Below are 22,359 nucleotides of genomic sequence, written 5' to 3'. Positions count from 1 at the left end.
CGATTCAAAGCCACACTCCTCAGAGCACACACACCCCCGTCAAAAGGCTTCTCTTCGCTTCCCTGCCCCACCCCTCCCTTCTCCATCTGCAGGACTCCCCTAGGCATCGCCCCTCCCTTAGCCTGGACTGGGATTGGGAACTAATAAGAACATAAGAGACGCCAATGTTGGATCAAGCCAAAGGCCCATCCAGTCCAGCACTCTGTATCACACAGTGGCCAGAAATACCAGGGGCCATCAGGAGGTCCAACAGTGGGGCCAGGACATTAGAAGCCCTCCCACTGTTGCCCCCCCCCCCAACTGTTCCCTTTCCATGTTGCAGAAAGTGGGGTTGGGCCCTCGATGGGGGGGGGGGGAGGACAGCGTGTGACTCCTGCAGGGGTGTGTGTCCACGATCTTACAATACACACCCCACACTAGTGTTGGACCTCCACCCACCCAGAGCTCTTGTATTTCTGACAGGGGGAAGATTTAAGAGATCTATGAGGGAGCGTCAGGAGTCTGATACCACCATTTGATACCAGGTGTCCATTTTGCCAAGTGTTTCTTAACACGTGTGAAGAAATAACCCTCTTTTCGCTGCTAGATGCATAATTCTGTCTGAGTGTGCCTGTTTCCCCAGCCCAATTTGAGAAAACACTAGGCACAGTCCTGTAGAGTAGAATCAGATCTTGTACTTTATTGATCAACAAAGGAGGGAGGGTGCAGATCCAATAAGGTTTTGGACCCCACAGCTCTCCCTAAGGTTACAATGGGAGACATAAAGTTTTATACCCCCCTATGCCATTTAATAATAAATCATAATGACTGGGTCCATCAAACTTTGTCATGTATCCCTCACACCATTCTGATTGGGCTCCAACCTGTGAGCTGGCTTTTCTCAGGCAAAAATATACCTCCTTCCGCTAAACAATGGGCCTTCTTCTTCCCAGGCTATGAAGTGATAAAAAGTATCTAATGTAACAGATATGGGTACATCATGTAGTATGGTTTCCATCTAAGGCAAGCTAACTGACATCAGGGACATGCGCAGTTACAGCTGGCCATAACAAGCAAGGTCACAAGCTTCAGCTTTTTACCTTCCCAGCATGCATCCAAACAATCGGTCACGAATGAACCAAAGTTAATACCTGAAAACATTAATGATGTTAGAATCATAAATGGCACTTAACATATGCACCATGGAAGTGCTAAGTGCACCTACCAAGTCAAACCTGTTAGTCAGTGGCAGAGTATAAAGTGTTTCATAAGCGGTGTGTACAACACCTAAGGAATAAAGAGAGACTTTTCCCCACTAACAAGAGTTGGAAAAAGCATCATTGACCTGTAGGAGTTCCATACAAGTAATGAAATATATTTTCCTGAACATCGCATTCAATACTCTCTCACTGGTTTTAAAACATGATTTCAAGGTGCCATTTGCCAAGAGGTATTTTTTCAAGGTTTCATTTAGCCCTGTGGGACTGGCATGTAAAGGCTTCATAACTATTTCCCATCCACGTTACTTACAATAGTTTCACAGAAAAACAGCCCTATTTCTGGATACCAACATGCTAATTGCATAGCTTCTCTATTCCCAAACTTCCATCTATTATTTGCACCTTGTTCTCCCCCCCCCCATGGAGCTAAGAGACAAGTATCCAGCATCGCCTTCAGAAAACACTTTAGCCCTCCAGTGCACATTGGACAGGGATGTGCCCTCAACTACGAACAAGGCTTTAGAAGAAGAAGAAGAGAAGAGATTGGATTTATACCCCGCCCTTCACTTGGAGTCTCAGAGCGGCTTACAAACTCCTTTCCCTTCCCCTCCCCACAACAGACACCCTGTGAGGTAGGTGGGGCTGAGAGAGCTCTTGACAGAAACTGCTCTTTTTCAAGGACAGCTGTGCCAGAGCTTGTGACTGACCCAAGGTCACATCAGCAGGTGCAAGTGGAGGAGTGGGGAATCAAACCCGGTTCTCCCAGATTAGAGTCCGCACACTTAACCACTACACCAAAGGTGGAATAGTAGAGAAATTACAAGCCCCAGAATCCCTGTCATTTCTGAAAGACCATGTAGGGAATCTTTCTTGCTTCTGAAGAGAAACTTCTGGGAATAGCATGGAGCTATGCTCCCAGTGGACGTGCTCAGGACACAAAGTGGCTTTCTCTAATGTAATCACATATAAATTGTCGGAATTCTTATTTAGTTATTTGGATTTCAAACCATTCTCCCCCATTAAAATAGGGCTCAGGGCAGTGTACAACAAGAAATAAATTCATATAATACATAATTAAAAACAGTTAAAAACAGTAAAAGGACAACAATAAATCTAACAGATGATGCTAAAGCTCCAGTTGTGCCACGGCCTCATGGGGAGGCAGGAAGTGGGAGTACCAGGAAGATGGAACCATCCCTGTTCTCAGCCAAACACCTGGCAGAACATCTCAGCCTTGCAGGCCCCGCGGAACTGCATCTCGTCCCGCAGGGCATGGGCGTTATTTGGTAGAGTTCCACCAGGTTGAGGACTGCCGGATGTCTTGCAGGCCAGGGACCACCAGTAAATTCTTATCTGCTGAGTGCAATGCTCTCCTGGGGGTATACCAGGAGAGGCGGTCCAGGAGATACAGGGGTTTCAGACCGTTAAGGGCCTTGAAGGTTCACACCAAGACTTTGAACCTGATCCGGTACTCTACTGGAAGCCAGTGCAGCTCGTGCAGCAGGTTGAATATGTGCTGTTCATTGAGTCCCATCGCCGCTGCATTCTGTACCAGTTGAAGTTCCTGGATTAGAACGAGTTACAGTAGTCTAATCTGGAGGTGACCGTTGCATGGATTACTGTAGTTTAGATCAGAGTTCTTTATTGTTAAATTAAAATTCACCATAAACTGTACTTGTTCTAAAGAGTCTCCTCTGTCGATTCCTTTCTGGCCAACTGCAGCAGAACCATCCCACCCACCACCATCATTTTCTTCTTCCCTGAGGTAGAGTTTTCCGTCCTAAGTTACCCAAAGTATTACAAATTAACAAGTAAAGGCTGTATCATTAAGAAAATGAACCAAGGTAAATCAGGAAATGGCATGCCCCCAGGCCTGATCACTGACACACACAAAAAGTTAAAATGGATATCAGTGAAAAAATAACACAAACTAAAAGAGACAATAATATAGACAGTAAGATAACTGGGTGGCATTTACAGAAGCACAGATCATGAAAGCAACTGGCAGATTTTATTGGCTGCTGCATAAAATTTTGCAACTGATGTCGTTCTTGGACTTTCGTCTTCTAGGAGTAGCCTAGCGTATCCCAAGCTCGTTCTTCAAGGTATTCCACTGATCAAAGGAGTGATGGTTTGGATGCAACCATCTTGAGAGAAGGGGCGACACAGAAGAATGTGATCTAGTCTCAATTTCTCCTTCACTGCAGGGGCAAAACCTGTTCCCATGGGGGAGTCTATTAAACCGCCCCTCTAAAACAGCAGAGGGGACCACAGCACACCTTGCAAGGGAAAAGGCCCTCCTGTGACTGTGCACCTCCAAGAGAGTCAGAGAGGCAGCCGGCTTGACTATATATCCGGGGTTCATAGGGAACAAGAAAGTAGGGAGCCTCCCGGAATCAAGTTGGCGTTCAGTGTCCAATATCCTTTGTTTTATGGCTCATTTTGCCTGGTCAAGGCCCATGGTTAAAATCATGGAAGGTGAAATGCCCAGGCTCGCTGACTGTTTTAAGCCATACAGACTGATGTTCATCCAAGAGGAGCAGTGGGGTCAAAGCTTGCTGACAATTGCTAGTCTTAAGACAGTAATTTAGAGAGGCAAGGCACCACTTGGCTTCCTCTCTGACAGTGCAGGTCTCCAAACGTAGCAAGGCATTTGGTATGCAACTGCCTGGGAACGTGTAATGCTGCTCTTAGGAACTTTGACTGAACACGTTCAGGAGGGGCAAAAGAAGATGACGTTGGCCCTATTGTAGTTCTGTGCAAAAGTTGGGCCAAGGTTTTGACCTGGAAGAGTTTTAGGGCAGCAGTGATGTAATGTCAATCATAAATTCGAAGAAATCTAAGTATATGTTGAGCCGACTTGCCTGGCATCTGCTGTGTGGGCAACGTGTTCATGGAATACTGCACCAAGATGTTTGAAGGTCTGCACCCGTTCAATCAAATAACCGGCACTAAATGCCCCGTAGGTACATTTTGAACAGGACTAGCAGGGGGATGCACAAGATTCACAGGTGGTTGTGCAGGTGGTGGTGGGGATACGAAAGACAGCAGGTTCATAGGATCTTTGGGGGGGGGGGTGCTGCAAATCCTCAGAATCTGACCTAGCAACCTCCCCCCTTTTTTGATTCTGACCCTTTAATTTTCCCTTTTCCCCTCCGTTCTAAAGCGCACACTTTGACAGACCTGAAAGACAGGCTAGCAGAGATGTTCCCTCAAAGTCATTTGCAAAGATTTTGACAGAGGGACATTATTTATGGTCATTGCAGATAACCAAAATTCGATGTGATTGCATTCTTCCCATTTTTCATGGTTTTTACAATATACCTACAAAGCTCTCACAGACTTTAAATCAAAAGAACCGTGAGCTGGCCACTTTCTCTTTTCAAGTGGATATCCTATCTAATCAAGTGGATTAGAACGGATAAAAGGAAGTACTTCTTCACCCAAAGAGTGATTAACACTTGGAATTCACTGCCACAGGAAGTGGTGGCGGCTACAAGCATGGACGGCTTCAAAAGGGAATTAGATAGGGATATGGAGCAGAGGTCCATCAGTGGCTATTAGCCACAAGGTACAGATAGGGGCTCTGGGGCAAGTGATGCTCTGTCATCTTGGTGCTCGGAGGGGTCAACAGTGGGAGGGCTTCTAATGTCCTGGCCCCACTGGTGGACCTCCTGATGGCACTGGTATTTCTGACCACTGTGTGATACAGAGTGTTGGGCTGGGTGGGCCCTTGGCCTGATCCAACATTGGCGTCTCTTATGTTCTTATGTTTAACTGTCATACAAAACATAGCAAGCTTATCAACTGGATATTGCAGATCCTTAAATCTCCTTCCCACCCTCCTCCTGACCTACAATAGCATTCCAGTTCTGAACCATGCACATCAAAGGAGTCTAAACTTTAATCTTACTTCCCCGATTTCCCATCTTGGCACAGAGAACACACAAACCACAGACAAGGAAGACTAGACCACAGAAGGGAAACAACAACTCACACACACAAAAGACCACAGACACCACAGAAACCCTGCCACTAAAACTGAACTGCCCCAATATTTTAGTAAAACCAAAAACCAGAAACCTCTCTGGTGGCACACCCCTGCTCCCAAATAAGGAAGACTGACAAAGGATTTACAGATCCACTCAAAAAGGTACCTTTAACCAGCTTACAGAAACCTGGTTCCTCGTCACTGGACTTCAGGGATCCGCCTACTGATGCCCAAGACAGCCACTTCCAAGCGCAGGCCTGAGGCTAAAGGATAGATGAAAAGACAGCCAGGTGCACCACTCCTTAAAGCATCTGGCCTCCCTGCTCCAGCTGCAAATATCCGACTCACCAGTACTAAAGGTCCCATGGATCGCCAAATTCTGTTATACAAATAGAATCCCAGTCAAAGAAGAAGTCAAAATGAGGAGGAAGGCTCTTGGTGTTTTAATTGCAATCAGGACACCTGAAAACAGTTAGGTCAAACCAGCCTATCAAAAATTGACTGCTTTCTGAACACAATTTTTTAAATTATTATTAATAATAATTCAATTTATACCCCGCCCTCCCTACGAACGGGCTCAGGGCGGCTAGGAAGTACATGAAATTTTATACTTGAAATGACATAGTCATGAAGATAACATTCAAAAAGCATAATTGGTTACAAAGGTAACAGTGCATCATTTGAGTAGTAGTCCACTCATTGGTGAAATATGAGAAAAGGTGTGCCTACATAATATCTTAAGTGTTTACTTAACCTCACCTGAATAATATTGGCCAAGGATTCTTCATACCCAAACAGAGGTGTTTTTCCCGATACGAAGCTAAAATCCTTTTTGACCCAGACACTGAAAAGTTTTACCCTAAACAACTAAAAACCATGAACTCTATCCCTATCTTCTATACCAAAAGAATGTTGTTTTTTTGTCTGCTAGCATCAGCTAGAAAAATAATCTAACCTACAAGAGAAGTCTTACTATTTAGTAGGCCTTCATCACATCCTCATAAAATCTTACTTAGGAGAAAAATCTATAAAATCAGAAAGAAAAAAAATCTTTATATTCCCATTCATACTACAAGTCCCCCCCCCCTTGGTACAGTGACCACATATAGGCTCGCTGCCGCCATTATAAATATCTTTGTGACATCATGATGTGGTTCCCTGAGGGAGCAGATGATGGGAATAGTGCCTGGCAACCATTTGAACAAAAAGGAAGGCACTGAATACAAAAGCAAAATCCAAAAAGAAGCAGAATGCCAAGAAAAACAAAAACAAGGCATGTTTTCATGGTTGCTCACAAACCACTGAACCAGTCCCCAAACCAGTCATTCCACCATTTATTATCTGAGATAGTCACCCTGTGTGTCAAGTCTTTCAGATCTTTAATGTGACTTTCAGTAGACCTGATCACTAAGATTCAGACAGCACATCCCTTCAAATTCTTCACAGCCGTGATTAGCATGTAAAAGAAGATAATCTGTAGCCATGTGATTCTGCATAGCAGCTTTCTCAGTAGCTTGCAAGTCACGTAACATGTCTCCCAAAGTTTGAGAAGTATCAGTGATGCTGTGAGGCAATAAACAAGTTATAGCATTTAAATTCCTGGAAGTCTTAATAGTTAATGAGAGAAGTTGCTAAAGCTACAGTCTCACTTAAAGTGAGTAAATGAGCATCAGGATTACAATTCTCATCTAAATGTCTAAGGCCCCTTTTTTCTCTAGTGTTCCCTCTAAGCTGAGTTAGTGCGAGCCAGCCATGGCCGGCTCACCCACTAGGCGAACTAGGCATTCGCCTAGAGTGCTGGGCCCTGGATGGGGCGCCGAGCTGTGCCTCCCCCCCGCTGCCAAGAGCCCACAAGCAGCTCTCCAAGTGTCAGCACTTCGCTAATTGGGGAGAGGCATCCGGTGAGCATCCCCCGCCTGGAGACAGGATCCCCCCTCACCTCCCTCCCAAACTGCCTTCGGAAGCGGAGCACGAGAGAAATCTCTCTTCCATCTTGGAGAGCGCTGCAGGAACATGTGGGGCGTGCTCGCTGAGTCTGACAGTTGCGGGGGGGAGGTGGGGGAGGCGGTAGCAAAAGGGTGGCTGGCTCCAGAGGTCTCCAGACCCCACCGGGAGGTTGGCATCTGCACCACAAGGCAGCCTCGCCTAGGGCACAGAAACACCTCGAGCCGGCCCTGGAGCCAGCTCACGGTTTTTTAGCCTCCGGCTCACACATTTTTGTCTTAGCTCAGGAAGGAGGGCTCCAGAGCAAACTAATTTCTGCAGCCAAATTGCTCGCTCACAACTTTAATGCCGGTAGCTCACAAAGTAGGATTTTTGCTCACAAGACTCCACAGCTTAGAGGGAGCATTGCTAGTGATGTTAAAATGTTTCATCCAAGGCACTAGAAGTGGCATTAGTCAGCCAAAACTACAAGGTCCACCCTTAGCAAAAGCTGGAATATAAGAATATGCCATTTTCCCACAAAGAAGAAACCATCCAGTGGGCAAAACGGTATGCCATGCTGCTGCAGGGGAATTATAAATCTTATTGCAATGTAAATCTGTATTAGACACATGAAGACAATGTTGCTGACATCCTGAGAAACTAATGCACAATTGGGCAGGGATCACATGTGTAAGCTGAACCGGAAGTGTATTCTTATCCAGAGTAGGTGTAAGATTCTCCCATCTATAAATAGAACTATGAATGGCATAAATACTTAAAACTAGTAGGAATCCCCCATAAACATGAAGTAAAAACATCCTTGGCATCCAGGCCATTATGAAGACAAAAGGCAGAAAACTTGAGACGGTATACCAAACATTGTGCGAATAATCCCATTCAAACTGGTGGATGTGTGTCTGTAAAACAAAAACATTAAAAAGGGAAAGGAGGAGGAATCTAAGATAATTCCATTCCATCTTCCCAATTTGTAACAGGATTACACCAGGTGGATAAATCAGGATGGCTCCTATAATCTGTTGGTGACCTACCAGGTCTCAGAATTCCTCTGGGAGTTATATACTGGCTATACCAACAGTAAAAACACTCATATCCCTGGTCACCCCACCATTCTTGCCCATGTGTGGTACTGATATCGAAAAAAGAAGAAGAGAAGAAGAGATTGGATTTATACCCCGCCCTTCACTTGGAGTCTCAGAGCGGGCTTGCCAGAGAATAAGGGGGAGAATCTTAAAGAAGTGATGAGTGAACTACTAGCCCCAGTGACAGAAATGAAGACGAAAGCATTACTGAGTGATATGGATGTGGTCTACAGATCATATTCAGGTTACATAAAGAAAAATCATCTGCCTGGGAAAATTGTCGTAAGATTCTCGAAGAGACATGTGAGGGATGCAATCCTGAAAGCGGTCTCTGGAATACCCGTGAAAGTGGGGGGAAATACCATCAGGACGCTAAAGGATATTCCATTTGAAGTGAGACAATGGAGAAGGAAGTACAAAGAGCTCGTGCTTTTTCTTCAGACAAACTCAATTGGATATAAATGGCTATTTCCAGAAGGCATCACTTTCAAGATCAAGGGTAAAAAAGAAAAGATTGACTCTGTTTTGAAAGCTCAAGAATTCTTAAGGGTTCATCTGAGAAGACCAGAGGACGGGGGAAAAGAAGAGGACAGCAAGTCTAGTGGCGAGTTGGACTCGGGTTCTTCCGGAGAGGACTCTCTGACAGAACAAGGGGCAGCTGCCCCCAAAAGTCCTTATAAGCTGCGAAGAGAAGAGGAAAGGAGAAGTGAAGACTGAAGGACTCTGAATTGATGATTTAAATGATTTAAATGAAGTGAAGATTAATTGTTACTAAGCTAGTGAAGATCTCCTCTCTTGGGTTTTTAGTTAGTTGTGGGTTTCTTTGCTTTATCCTGTATATGTAGTTCCCCTTCCCATTTTTTCTGTGATAGTTTTGTAGTCTTATAAAAAATAATTTAAAAAATCCCCTCCGGGGGCTCAAAAAAAAAATATCCCAAAGGGCCATTTCACAAGCAGAAAAAGGACTAAAGGATTATTTCAACTCTATTTTCCAAGTTCCCTTATAGCTTTCCCAATCACAATATCCATCGAGTAATAGGACGTACTTCACCCTAAAATTCCAAAAATCAGCAGGGTAGTGTCTGTAATACCAAGTACACTGCAAAAGAGTCCCATTCCAGTTATATATCAGGTCCCATTCACACTTAGCATGTGGACATACAACAACAGTACGTAAAGGTTTTTCCCACCTAATCCTAGCACCTGGTCTCCAAAAATTGATCAAAAAATATAAAAAAACATTCTTCCCGAGTCAGGTTAACCTCTTCCTGTGGGGAAGTGAGTGCTTCTTCCTGATTAGCCTCCGTTTTGACAGCTTTTAAGCCCCAAAAGATGTTTCGGGCTTACAAATGTCAAAAGGACAGGACGATGGAAATAAATGATTTGAAAAGATGGTAGATCTATAGGAATAAACCAAAGTCCTTCTCTCACCCACCAACCCCAGAGGTAGTTATATCTTGCTTCACCTCCTTCAAAATGATAGAAAACCCGAGTTACACCACCATTATATTTCAAGCAGTAACAAGTGGCTACTGGAAGTTGTTGAAGAGTATCACCAATCAGTCGAGAAAACCTTCCTCTTGCATGATAACAAAATTCACTCCACCAAAAAGGATGCCATTCTCCTCCCCCTCCCAAAGTCCAATAAAGATAAAAAAGGAGAGAATGACGAACACGGGTTCGAATTAAGGGTGCTGAAACAGAGCTTGGAGACAGTCGAAAGGTTCTGGCCTCCAGGATTTATCCCTATCAGGTTCTTGGGATCCCACACTTCGGGAATCCGTTTCTTCAGGCTCTTGCACGTGGCCCTCGCCAGTAGCTAGGACACTGGCTGTCCCGTCGCCTTCTGATGTTGCTTCCTTGTCACTCTCTGCGTCTTCAGGACCACCTGGCACCTCATCTGCATCACGAACTCGTTTCACTCTGGTATGATGAACCCAGCCGTCAGCGACTGTAGTCTTCACAGCACTATCAGAAATCAGGAGCACCTGGAGTGGACCCTTCCACCGTGGCTTTAGAGGCTCATGCTTGATCAGGACCTAATCTCCAGGCTGAAAAGAATGAACTGGACAATCCTATGGAAGCGGCTGGACACCAGCAGCAGCCCTATGAAGAGAGGAAAGACAAGCCTGCAGGGCAGACACACGCTCAGCAAGAATTTTATCCCCAGTCTCAACATTTACCTCTCCTTTTCCCAAGTCTGTCCATATACTAACTCAAAAGGGGATAATCCCAATTTACCCAAGGTTCCGCTGCCCTGATTTGTGTAAATGCTATAGGAAGCATGTCTGGCCGTTTTGAGGAAGTCTCCATACAAAGCCTAGTCAAAGTCGTTTTTAAAGTTCTGTTCAAACATTCCACTTGGCCACGAGACTGGGGTCTCCACGCAGTATGTACTTTCCACTCAATCCCCAGGGTTTGTGTCACCTGCTGGATGATTTGAGGTAAAAGAACTTCCACAGTCTGAATTTAATCCCTTTGGCAAACCAAACCTTGGTATGATGTCATCCAGTCAAAGTTTAGCTACATTGCGAGCGGGAGCGGTTGGGGCAGTACAGGGAAATGCTTCAGGCCATCCTGTTAAGCGATCTACAAAAACAAGCAAATATTTGTATCTCCCAACTCTAGGAAGTTCAGTATAATCAACTTGGAAAAATTAAAACGGTCAATGAGCCCAGGGTCTGGCTCCTGGAGGCACTGAAACTCCTTTCTTTCCATTAACATTCTGGCAGGTGGGACATGCTTGAACTTCTCTTTCTGCTTCCTGAAAAAGACCAGGAACAATTATAAATCTGCTTAAAGTTCTCCCCATTATACTCCCACAGTGATGTGTGGAATGATGAAAGTCTTGAAGAATCTTTAAAAGGAGAGCACGTGGCACCCAAACCCTGCCATCAAAATTAATAAGTCATCCATCTTTATTTTCAGTAGCCCCCTCCCTTTTGTGTTCTCTCCTGTTCCTCAGGAAGGTAAACAGACTTGTCATGTAAATCAAAAGATGGAAACAGAGCCATCAATAAAGTCTCAGGTGGCATTAAGGCACTTTTCTTTGCAGTATTATCAGCCAGGTGATTTCCTCTCGTTTCAGGAGTGTCCAATTTCTGACGTCCTTGGATGTGCACAACATGAGCTAGAGGTTTCCTTCCTGCTGTCAAAAAACCCCACGTTCTTTCCATAGAGGTCCAAAAGCATGGACTACTCCAAAAACATACTTAGAGTCTGTGTACTGTGACTGAATCTCCTTCCACACTCTCAGCAATCTAAAGGCTTCTACCCCGTGTGGGTTCTCAGATGTTTTTGAATAGTGCTACTGTCAAGGAATCTCTTTCAACAGTCTGAGCATTCAAAAGGCTTCTCCACTGTGTGGATTCTTAAGATGATTCTGAAGATGGCTACTGTGACTGAATCCTCTTCCACACTCTGAGGATTCAAAAGGCTTCTCCAATGTGGGTTCTTCGATGCATTTGAAGAGTGCTACTGTCATGGAATCTTTTCCCACACTCTGAGCATTCAAAAGGCTTCCCCCCCGTGTGGGTTCTTAGATGTTTTTGAAGAGTGCTACTAACACTGAATCTCTTTCTACACTCTGTGCATTCAAAAGGCTTCTCCCCTGTGTGGGTTCTTAGATGATTTTGAAGAGTGCCACTGCGACTGAATCTCTTCCCACCCTCTGAGCATTCAAAAGGCTTCTCCAATGTGGGTTCTTCGATGCATTTGAAGAGTGCTACTGTCATGGAATCTTTTCCCACACTCTGAGCATTCAAATGGCTTCTCCCCTGTGTGGGTTCTGAGATGGGTTTTAAGAGGACTACTATGACTGAATCTCTTCCCACACTCTGAGCATTCAAAAGGCTTCTCCCCTGTGTGGGTTCTTAAATGATTTTGAAGAGTGCCACTGCGACTGAATCTCTTCCCACAGTCTGAACATTCAAAAGGCTTCTCCCCTGTGTGGGTTCTAAGATGTTTTTGAAGAGTGCTACTGTCAATGAATCTCTTCCCACACTCTGAGCATTCAAAAGGTTTCTCCCCTGTGTGGATTCTAAAATGATTTTGAAGAGTGTCACTGCGACTGAATCTCTTCCCACATTCTGAGCATTCAAAAGGCTTCTCCCCTGTGTGGATAGCTAGATGATTTTGAAGACTGCCACTGCGACTGAATCTCTTCCCACATTCTGAGCATTCAAAAGGCTTCTCCCCTGTGTGGGTCCTTACATGTATTTGAAGACTGCTACTGTTATTGAATCTCTTCCCACACTCTGAACATTCAAAAGGCTTCTCCCCTGTGTGGATACTTACATGAGGTTGAGAAGTGCTACTGTCACTAAATCTCTTCCCACACTCTGAGAATTCAAAAGGCTTCTCCCCTGTGTGGGTTCTTAGATGGGTTAGAAGATGGCCACTGTACCTGAATCTCTTCCAACATTCTGAGCATTCAAAAGGCTTCTCCCCCGTGTGGGTTCTTAGATGTTTTTGAAGAGTGCCTCTGTGAATGAATCTCTTCCCACATTCTGAGCATTCAAAAGGCTTCTCCCCTGTGTGGGTTCTTAGATGGTTTTGAAGATGGCTACTGCGACTGAATCTCTTCCCACACTCTGAGCATTCAAAAGGCTTCTCCCCTGTGTGGGTCCTTAGATGAGTTTGAAGAGTGCTACTTTGACTGAATCTCTTCCCACATTCTGAGCATTCAAAAGGCTTCTCCCCTGTGTGGGTTCTTAGATGGGTTTGAAGATGGCCACTGTGACTGAATCTCTTCCCACACTCTGAGCATTCAAAAGGCTTCTCCCCTGTGTGGGTTCTTAGATGTTTTTGAAGAGTGCCTCTGTGAATGAATCTCTTCCCACATTCTGAGCATTCAAAAGGCTTCTCCCCCGTGTGGGTTCTTAGATGTTTTTTAAGATGGCCACTGCAACTGAATCTCTTCCCACATTCTGCGCATTCAAAAGGCTTCTCCCCTGTGTGGGTTCTTAGGTGGGTTTGAAGATGGCCACTGCAACTGAATCTCTTCCCACATTCTGAGCATTCAAAAGGCTTCTCCCCTGTGTGGGTTCTTAGATGCGTTTGAAGACTGCTACTCTGACTGAATCTCTTCCCACATTCTGAGCATTCAAAAGGCTTCTCTCCTGTGTGGGTTCTTAGATGTTTTTGAAGAGTGTCTCTGTGACTGAATCTCTTCCCACATCCTGAGCATTCAAAAGGCTTTTCCCCTGTGTGGGTTCTTAGATGGGTTTGAAGATGGCAACTGTGACTGAATCTCTTCCCACACTCTGAGCATTCAAAAGGCTTCTCCCCTGTGTGGGTTCTTAGATGGGTTTGAAGATGACCACCGCGACTGAATCTCTTCCCACAATCTGAGCATTCAAAAGGCTTCTCTCCTGTGTGGATTCTTAGATGATTCTGAAGATGGCTACTGTGACTGAATCTCTTCCCACACTCTGAGCATTTAAAAGGCTTCTCCCCTCTGTGGATACTTTGGTGCACAAGGAGCTGTGATCTGTATTTGAAGTAGTTTCCACACCAAAGGCATTTACATGCATTCACTATACTGTGCTTTGGAAAATGTGCATTACCTTTTTCTCCCATAGAGATTATTATTCTACTCCCTGACCAAATAAATAGCTTCCCTCCTGTATGAATCCTTTGGTGTCGAACAAGGTCTGATTTCTCTGAGAATCTCTTACCCAAGTCTGAGCAGCTATAAGGTTTCTCTCCTCTACATGTTCTTTGATGTCTAAGGAGCTCTTCTTTGCGAATCATGGTCTTTCCACACTCCAGCCATCGATGGGTCTTCTTCTCATTGTGCATTCGTAAATGGACATTATACTGGAATTGATCTGAGAAGTTCATTCCACACGTGAAGCACTTGTATGTCTCCTTCACCATGTCAATTACTTCTTGGAAATCCTGCCCTTGGCGAGGAATCGGTTTACCCCTCTTCTGGATGATGTGGCTTCTTTTCTGCCTTTTAGGTCCAACTTGGTTTCTGAAGTTTTCTCTCAAGTCTTCATCCTTGACTTCATCTGGTGATAGAGGATGCAGTTCCTCATCCTCTTCATTTCTCTGATCATCCCCTGCTGGAATAAAGAAACAGATCCTGTTAGAACCCACACAAAGAGGTCTGATCTGCACCTTAAATTCCATCCGCAATCCAGATATTACGGTGGCTTCTTCTCGCTGTATGCTGAAGTCAACAATAACATACACTTTAAAAGTACATGAAGCCTCCTGCATGAGAGATGCTTGGTTTGGACTCTAACCATTTATATGGGTTCTTTTTTGACTGAGGCTCTTTCCGCACTGCAAGCAATTACACGGTTTCGCTCCTAAGGGAATTTGGGTCTGCAAAATGATGTTCATTCCCTGACTGAAGGTCTTTGCCAAGGCCACACTTTCAGTTTCTCTGGAGTGAATTATCTGGTTAGTATGGAGGCCTTTGTTTCTTCTCTTTTTCATTGACCTTTCTTCTTGGACTGGGATTTCAGAGAAACCCCCTCCTCAGTAAGGAATGGACTTATCCCTCCTTTTACCTGCTTGGCTTCCCTCCAGCCTCTGTGGTCCATCTCCATCTCCAAAGTGTCCTTCAGCATCTTCATTCTTTACTTTTTCCAAAGACAACCCCATGAATTCCCCAGCTGCCTCCTCTACATCTGCTCCTGGAATAAAGAAAGAGTTTCAATCATCACCTAGGCAAGAAGCCAAGGCACCAGCCCGGCACTGCTCAGGAATAGGTGTGCATTTCTGTTATCCAATCATCTTTCCTCCCAAACTGAGTGGTTCCACCGTATCCCTGCCAGGACCTCCGGTAGAGTTGCTTTTAATATTCTGTCTATCTCTCCCCTCCCCAAATGCCACATATGTATTTTAAGGGGGAAAGTGGCAAAATATCCCCCCCCCCCAGTTCCCATTTGAGTTACCGTGATTTTTGACTTCTGATGCTCTCTGCACGTGACAATTTAATCCAAGAGGTTATCAAGATATCCGGTCCTGCAACTGCACTGAGAGTTTCCTTCCAGCTGTCAACAGATACAGGAGGAGCTGCTTTTCAGCCTCTCCAAAATGCATGTTTTCCGGGGGGAGGAGAGAAGCCAGGAGCTCACCAAGTGAACCCCACAGTTCAAAGGGGGCCCCCAGGGTTTTTGGGAAAGGTGCCAGTTGTTGGGGGGGGCAGGTAATGACAGATGAGAAAACCAGCCTTGCAGTGTAGGGCCACCTTTCTCAAGGTCAGAGCCATTTTTCCCTATTTCTGAGTTGTTCTCTGCACCTTAGCTGGGCCTCTCTAATGCCTACAGCACAGCCATGTCTGAATCATCCAGGCAGTTCTGCACAGAGTCAGCCAGTCTCTCCGGAAAGAAGTATATCTTTATTGTCAGCAAGAGAGAGCCAGAAGACTGATTATCAGCCCTCCAGGTCATCAGCTCCTAACAGTAGACTAAGGCCCTCGGGAAGCCCGTCCCAGATGAACAGGCAGTGTCAAAAAGTCCAGGTAAGACCCCAGAAGAGTCTGTCCTGTTCCATCCTCCCAAAGCACCTGAAAGACGCAGTGACCACACAGCAAGCATGCAGTTATCCAGGTGTTCAGCAAGACCAGATGATAGAATCTAAACGTGGGGAAGTTACTCTGGCAGACCCTTAGAGCAGCAGAGGGTTCTCATCACTGTCAACCCTCTTCCCTGGGGACAGGGGGAGATGGGGCTGGTCGGCCTTGGAGAAACTTGGGCATCAGGGCACGCTGAGTGGACAGGTATACCCAGCTTTTCTATGTGTTTGTGCTGTTCTTTGGCAGATGGTTTCCTGCTTCAAGAGCCAGTTTGGTGTAGTGGCTAAGTGCGCGGACTCTAATCTGGGAGAACCGGGTTTGATTCCCCACTCCTCCACTTGCACCTGGCTGGATGACCTTGGGCAAGCCATAACTCTGGCACAGCTGTTCTTGAAAAAGAGCAGTTTCTGTCAAGCGCTCTCTCAGCCCCACCTACCTCACAGGGTGTCTGTTGTGGGGAGGGGAAGGGAAAGGAGTTTGTAAGCCACTCTGAGACACCTTTGGGTAGTGAAGGGTGGGGTATAAATCCAATCTCTTCTTCTTCTTCTTCTTCTTCTTGGGGCTGGAAGGGACATAGCTTTTGGGAAGGAATTGGTTGCTTGCTTCTTGGGGAGACTATAGTGGCTACAATGCTTTGTCTATCTTGTTGTGGCTTAAACAAACTGTGCGTCAACTGAGGACCTGACTCTCTCCTTACCGGGCTGACAGTTTCAGTGGGAATCTCTTCTGTAACACACGATCCCGCTCTCTTGGGGTGAGGACTGATTCCCGTCACCACAGCAGAGGGTGCTGTGTGATTTGGCATAAACTACTTGCCCTTGGGTGGCAGTGTTACCTGGTGGGACTACCCACAGCAGGCCACCCCTGCAAGGTAGAACAGCTCCACAGAAAGCACTCAAACCCATTCCCACCTGATAGGAAGGCCTAAAGGCATCCAGGCGACAGCAGGAAGAATGGTTATACGTGCCTTTGGCATCATCCAGCAAGGCGGTGCTTAGATAACCTCCCTCTTTTCCTGGAATATCCAGTATTTAACAATAGTGCTGCCACTGAAGAGCCACAGCTTATGAGGTTCCAGATCCCAGGACCCAGAAGGCCTCCCCTCCCTCCTTACCCAGCAAGCTTGAGAATTCTACCAAACCAAGAGTCACTTGGAAGTGAAGAGGAAAGGTCCCATGGCTATTCTTTGCCCGTTCCCATGAAGGATACTGACTTGCAGCCAGTTCATTTGGGAAGGAAATAGTCTCTTGTGATCTTCCTGAGAAACCCTCCAGCCATTCTTTGAACACAAGGCCTCGGTCCGTCTCCACCACAGTCTCTGTTACTTTCCTGACTTCTTTGGTGCAGGGGGAGGGGGGGGAGAGAGAGAGAGGGGGAGAGAGAGGGGGGGAGAGAGGGAGACAGAGAGAATATGTATGTCTTCCATAATCTGGTCTACAGTCAGATATGTTTAAATCCTCTTGAAACTAAGTAAAGTTAAATATGTCTCAAAATATGTAAATGACTATCATAAAACAAATGTAACCTCTTGTACACCTCTGTTTCTGTAGACTTGAGAGGGGGAGAGAGAGAGAGAGAGAGAGAGAGAGAGAGAGAGAGAGATGATTCCTATGTGGGGAAGGAAAGAAATCCAAGGAAGAGGAAACATTCTTCTGGAAGGACGGAACCATGGTCAAGATCAAAGACCAGAATCCTAACCAGTATAAGAGGGATGGATCCTTTACAGATCACAGTCAGTGCTGAGGGCCATAATCCCATCTGTGGGAAGGGCATGTTGTAAAGGCTGGCAACTAAGAAATTGGGATCTGGTCCCTTCCAGAGTCTTTCTGAGGGCCTCTCAGCACGTCTCGGCTACAGGGCAGGACACCCTCTCTGGCCATGCTGAATCATCATGTTCACTGCCATCCCAAACTCCTTGAGGCCCCCAGCAGGGGGGGGGGGAGTAGCCAGTCAGTCCTCACAACTACATGTTGCTATTCAATATTTTGATTCATGCATCATCCCAATGGCAGCAATTCGCACCTACGAAAGGTCCTTACCCAGAGAGGCCACGCTCCCATAGTTCTCCAGCATGACGTCCCTGTAGAGAGCTCTCTGGCCAGGAGCCAGCAAGACCCACTCTGCCTCGGTGAAATACACGGCCACCTCCTCAAAGGAAAAGGGAGGCTGAAAGGAGAAGCAGATTCCCTCATCAGAGATCAATCCAGGCAGAGACTACAGTCTCAACAGGGCCACTCGAGGAAGGTGCAGGATTTAGAGTTTTGCTTGCGTAAATAGAGTGGGGTTCAGAGCGTGTCTCTCCTTGGTCAGCAGGACCAAAAGCCTCATGACAAAGGAGGGGAGACCTGACTATCCCCCAATCTTCCCCCCTACCTGGACCAGAGGTGGAGCAGCCGTTTCCACTCCTCTGAAAAGACAACAGCTTGACAGCCTCTCTTCACTGCCTGCAAGGGAGACAAAATTGGAAGGATGAATGTTAACCTCAAGTTCCTCTTGTGTTTGCTTCTTTGAATTCTGCTTCACGCACCCGTTCCCAGGATTGTGACACCTTTTCGTCTTTACACTCAAGAAAACTTGTAATGACTTTTAGTAAGGTGTCGGAGAGGTGGAAGAGAAGCATCAGGTACCCATGAGCCCTGTGAACCCTTTAGCTCCAAAGGCTGCAGGATACCTTCTGGATCCGACCAAAAAACCAGGCACCCCATTTTTCCACCTGCTGGGCCCTCCCACCCATCCTAGAGTCCAGACTGGCAGGAGAAAAAGAGGGGACCGTAAATCATGTTGCACAACATGTCTGCAATCAGTGTTCCCTCTAAGCTGAGTTAGTGTGAGCTAGTTCACAGTTTTTCAGCTTCCAGCTCACACATTTTTGTTGTTGCTCAGGAAGGATGGCTCCAGAGCAAACTAAGTTATGTAGTAGCCAAATTGCTCACTCACAACTTTAATGCCAGTAGCTCACAACATAGAATTTTTGCTCAGAAGACTCCACAGCTTAGCGGGAACATTGGTCTGCACCACATTTCCCCCCCCCCCAAACCCAGACGTGATTTTAGTGCACCAGGCAAGGCTCTGGAAACTTTCAGGTACAACCAGTGGGTTTCCAGGGTGACTCCTGATGCTCTGACTTCAGATCCAGACATTAGGCTGGTTGAGACATCAACATGACATTTATTCACCTTGGGTAAAAGCTACACCCTCATTTCTCTTCCTTTCGTTTTCTGAGTCACCCTGAGACCCTCTAATGGAAGGAAAGTGAAAGAGGCTTATTTTAATTAATGTAAATAAGAATGGAACTGTCCTCCATGAATCTGTCTCCTCCCCTTTAAAGTGGAGAGGCCATCACGACATCCTATGGCACTCTGTGTCCCAGAACTCCATTCTATGTAGTCTGCAAAAGTATTCCCCTGATCCTTTCCCCGATCCCATCTGGGCAGGAAGCACCCTTGACAGGGCATCTCGGGCATCCTCCTGGGCCTGTGCCCTCTGACCTTCCTCTGACGGAGCTCCTTCTGCTTCAGAGAACTTTGCTTCCATCTTCACGGATCGCCCACACATCTGAAACAACAACAACAATGGAGGCAGGTAAGAGAAGCAATGGAAATATCTAGTGAAATATCTAGAGGTAGAAATATCCAAGAAAAGATGGGAACAGTACACTGAGGAATTATACTAAGGCGATGAAAGGATGACAGATTCCTTTCCAGAAGAATCTTTCGAAGAAGAACCAATGGTTTTGGAAAGTAAAAGGAAACTTGCACTGAGAGTAATGGGGAGAAACAGATCACCAGGGGTAGATGGGATATCAATAGAACTATTCCAAGGCACAGAAAAGGAGTCCTTCAAATCTTAACAAGAATATGCTAACAAAGATGGAAGATGAAACAATGGCCCACAGTCTGGAAACACTCACTTTACATTCCAATTCCAAGAAAAGGAGACATTGCATTGGAACATATGAGATAGTTTTAGAAGAAAATCAGCTTGCGTTTCAGAGATTACAGCAAAGATTTTGACTGTGTGGGTCATGGAAAGCTACGGCTGGTTTTAACAGAAATGAGTCTGCCACAACAAGTGTTTGCACTGATGCGCAACCTGTACTCTGAACAAGGGGCCAGTGTTAGGACAGAAGATGGAGAAACAGAATGGTTTCCAAACTGGCAAAGGTGTCAGACCACAATGTATCTTATCTCCCTTTCTCTTCAATCTATATGCAGCACATATCATAAGGAATGGTGGATTCGATTTAGGTGAAGGAGGAGTGAAAACTGGTGGAAGGAACAGTAACTATTTGAGTTATGCAGTTGACACCACGTTACTGGCAGAAAACAGTGAAGTCCTGAAACAACTACTAATGCAGGTTAAAGCAGGAAGCGCCAAAGCGGGATTACAGCTGAACATCAAGAAGACAAAAGTCTGGAATTCCAGAAATGTAGGGTTAATGATGAAGAACTTGAAATTGCTCAAGATTGTCTGTTCCTTGGCTCCATCGTCAACCAAACGGGAGACGGCAAGCAAGAAATCAGGAGACTGAGGCTGGGAAGGGCAGTCTAGAAGGAGCTAAAAAGATTCTCCAGTGTAAGGATGTGTCGCTGGTGACCAAGACTGAGTTAATTCATGCCAGAGTAGTTAGCATTACTATATGTGGGGAAGGAGGAGGAGAAGACTTGGATTCATATCCTGCCCTTTACTCGGAGTCTGAGAGAAGCTTACCATCTCCTTCCCTCCCTCTCCCCACAACAGACACCCTGTGAGGTAGATAGGGCTCAGAGAGCTCTGAGGAAACTGCTTTTGAGAGAACAGCCACTGACCCAAGGTCACCCAGCTGGCTACATGTCGAGGTGTGGGGAATGAAACATGGTTCTCCAGATTAGAGTCCCCTGCTCTTAACCACTACACCAAACTAGCTCCTAGTTGTGGTATTGGAGGAGAGTTTTTATGGATATTGTGGACCACCAAAAAGACAAATCAGTGGGTTCTAGATCAAACCAAACCTCAACTCTCCCTAGAAGCTATGATGACTAAAATTAGACTATTGTACTTTGGTGACATTAAGAGAAGACAAGAGTCACTGGGAAAGACAATAATGCTAGGAAAAATTGAAGGCAGAAGGAAAAGAAGAAGACCAAGCCTGATGGCACTCGGCTCGAACGATCCGTTCGTCCTGCACCTGATGGTACTCGGCTCGGGCAGGAAGAAGGAGGGTCCCCCTGGAAGATGCCACCCCTGCTAGCACCCGAGCCGTCCGGCGCTCCTCTATGGCTGCCCGCTGCACCGCAGACGCCCCCGCCGTCGACCCGGCAAAAACAAGCTGGTCCCGGTCGACTAGGCGTGCGCCCCAAAATGGCGGCTGCACTGGCGGTGTGCAGTTAGTCCAGCCGCCTGCTGCATCTCCAGCCCCGGTAGGGACCCAGCGCCAGCCTGAGGATCCGGACATCCTGGCAAGGCCGTCTGGAGGCTTTTCCCCTGCCCGTGGCTGCGCTAGCTCAGTGAAGGTAGGGTTCTCAATTTTTCATCCCCCCAGTCTTGCCTTGTAAGCCGCCCTGAGACACTTCGGCAGGAGGGCAGGGTAGAAGTTTAATAAATAAATATAAATAGATAGACTCAGTCAAGGAAGCTACGGCCCTCAGTTTGCAAGACCTGAGAAAGGCTCTTAACGATGGGATGTTTTGGAGGACATCAATTCATACGGTCATTAGAAGTCAGAAGGAAATTGGTGGCAGTGAACACGCACACAAACAGAAATATCTGGCAGGGGAGCCTTAGGATAAGGTCATTGCTTGAACTGAGTGAATGAAAACCCCTCACCTGCTCTGCCTGCCTCTTCTCCTCTGCCTGACTCAGGAGGAAACCTTCGGCCAGGGCCACTGCCTGGGAACTGGTCTCTGGCCCACATCCTCTGACCCAGCAGTGCATGTCCTGGGGCAGGACGGCCAGGAACTGCTCCAGGATCACCAGGTCCAGGATCTGCTTCTTGGTGTGCCTCTCCGGCTTCAGCCAGTGGTTGCAAAGTCCATGGAGCCGGCTGCAAACCTCTCGGGGCCCATCAGCCTCGTGGTAACAGAACTGCCAGAAGCTTTGGCTGCGTACTTCTGCAGCCATAGTGTCCTGAGTCAAGATCTCCGGCACACCTCTTTCCCAAAATTCAACACCACTCTCTGCTTGGGTGGGATAGGGACCTTTCCTTGATGTCTTGCTAATTCCAGGGCTTTCTGGGTCCTCCTCTTCCATCTCCTTCTCCTTTTTCTTGGGTTACCTCCGACTGCGGAAAGACACTCTTATTCACTTGCCTATGAAGAGGGAAAGATATCAAAAAGGCAGAAAGGAACCAAAAGAGAATGGAGTTATATCAGTGACCTGGTCAAGACAGACCTAAGTGGATCAGAAGGAGTGTTGTAGTTTGCGAATCAGGATTAACCTCATTGGGTTATATTAAGTATGAAGCTTCTTAGGTTATGCTTGTTTGGTTCTTCAGGAAAGAAAAAACATCTGTGCTGGGCTTATTATCAATCTGCTGTGGATGTCATGAGCTTGGCCTTCGGTACCTGGGGACCAGTCTGTCTAGTGGGTGCATCTCAAGGTAAACTGGGGCCAAGGACAAAGCGAGTGGGA

At 46.2% G+C, this 22,359-nt stretch overlaps 1 protein-coding gene across 1 annotated transcript; it reads right to left on the bottom strand.

Moving 5' to 3' along the window:
* Positions 1–9,901: 9,901 nt before the first annotated feature.
* On the bottom strand, positions 9,902–21,184 carry LOC107114215 (zinc finger protein 14-like). Its single transcript, XM_015415657.1, has 7 exons — positions 20,879–21,184; positions 19,239–19,305; positions 14,741–14,866; positions 13,866–14,287; positions 11,985–13,676; positions 11,687–11,764; positions 9,902–10,204 (listed from the first exon to the last, which is right to left on the bottom strand). The coding sequence occupies exons 1-7, from the start codon at positions 21,182–21,184 to the stop codon at positions 9,902–9,904; spliced, it is 2,994 nt and encodes a 997-aa protein (XP_015271143.1).
* Positions 21,185–22,359: the final 1,175 nt, after the last annotated feature.

This window comes from Gekko japonicus, unplaced genomic scaffold (genome assembly GCF_001447785.1).
Source record: "Gekko japonicus isolate JY-2015 unplaced genomic scaffold, Gekko_japonicus_V1.1 scaffold3349, whole genome shotgun sequence".
Taxonomy (NCBI): Eukaryota; Metazoa; Chordata; class Lepidosauria; order Squamata; family Gekkonidae; genus Gekko; species Gekko japonicus.
Note: the sequence above shows the minus strand (reverse complement) of the source record. Positions and strands in the feature narration are given on the sequence as shown.

What these genes read in the sequence shown, in the direction of transcription:
- LOC107114215 (XM_015415657.1), bottom strand. Translation starts at nt 21,184, where the DNA reads ATGTCCGGATCCTCAGGCTGGCGCTGGGTCCCTACCGGGGCTGGAGAT. An exon ending in TTCGAGCCGAGTGCCATCAG is followed by an intron (nt 19,306 to 20,878) that starts GCTTGGTCTTCT and finishes TTGTTGTTTCAG; the next exon opens with ATGTGTGGGCGATCCGTGAA. An exon ending in GAACCCACACAGGGGAGAAG is followed by an intron (nt 11,765 to 11,984) that starts CCATTTGAATGC and finishes AGCACTCTTCAA; the next exon opens with AAACATCTAAGAACCCACAC.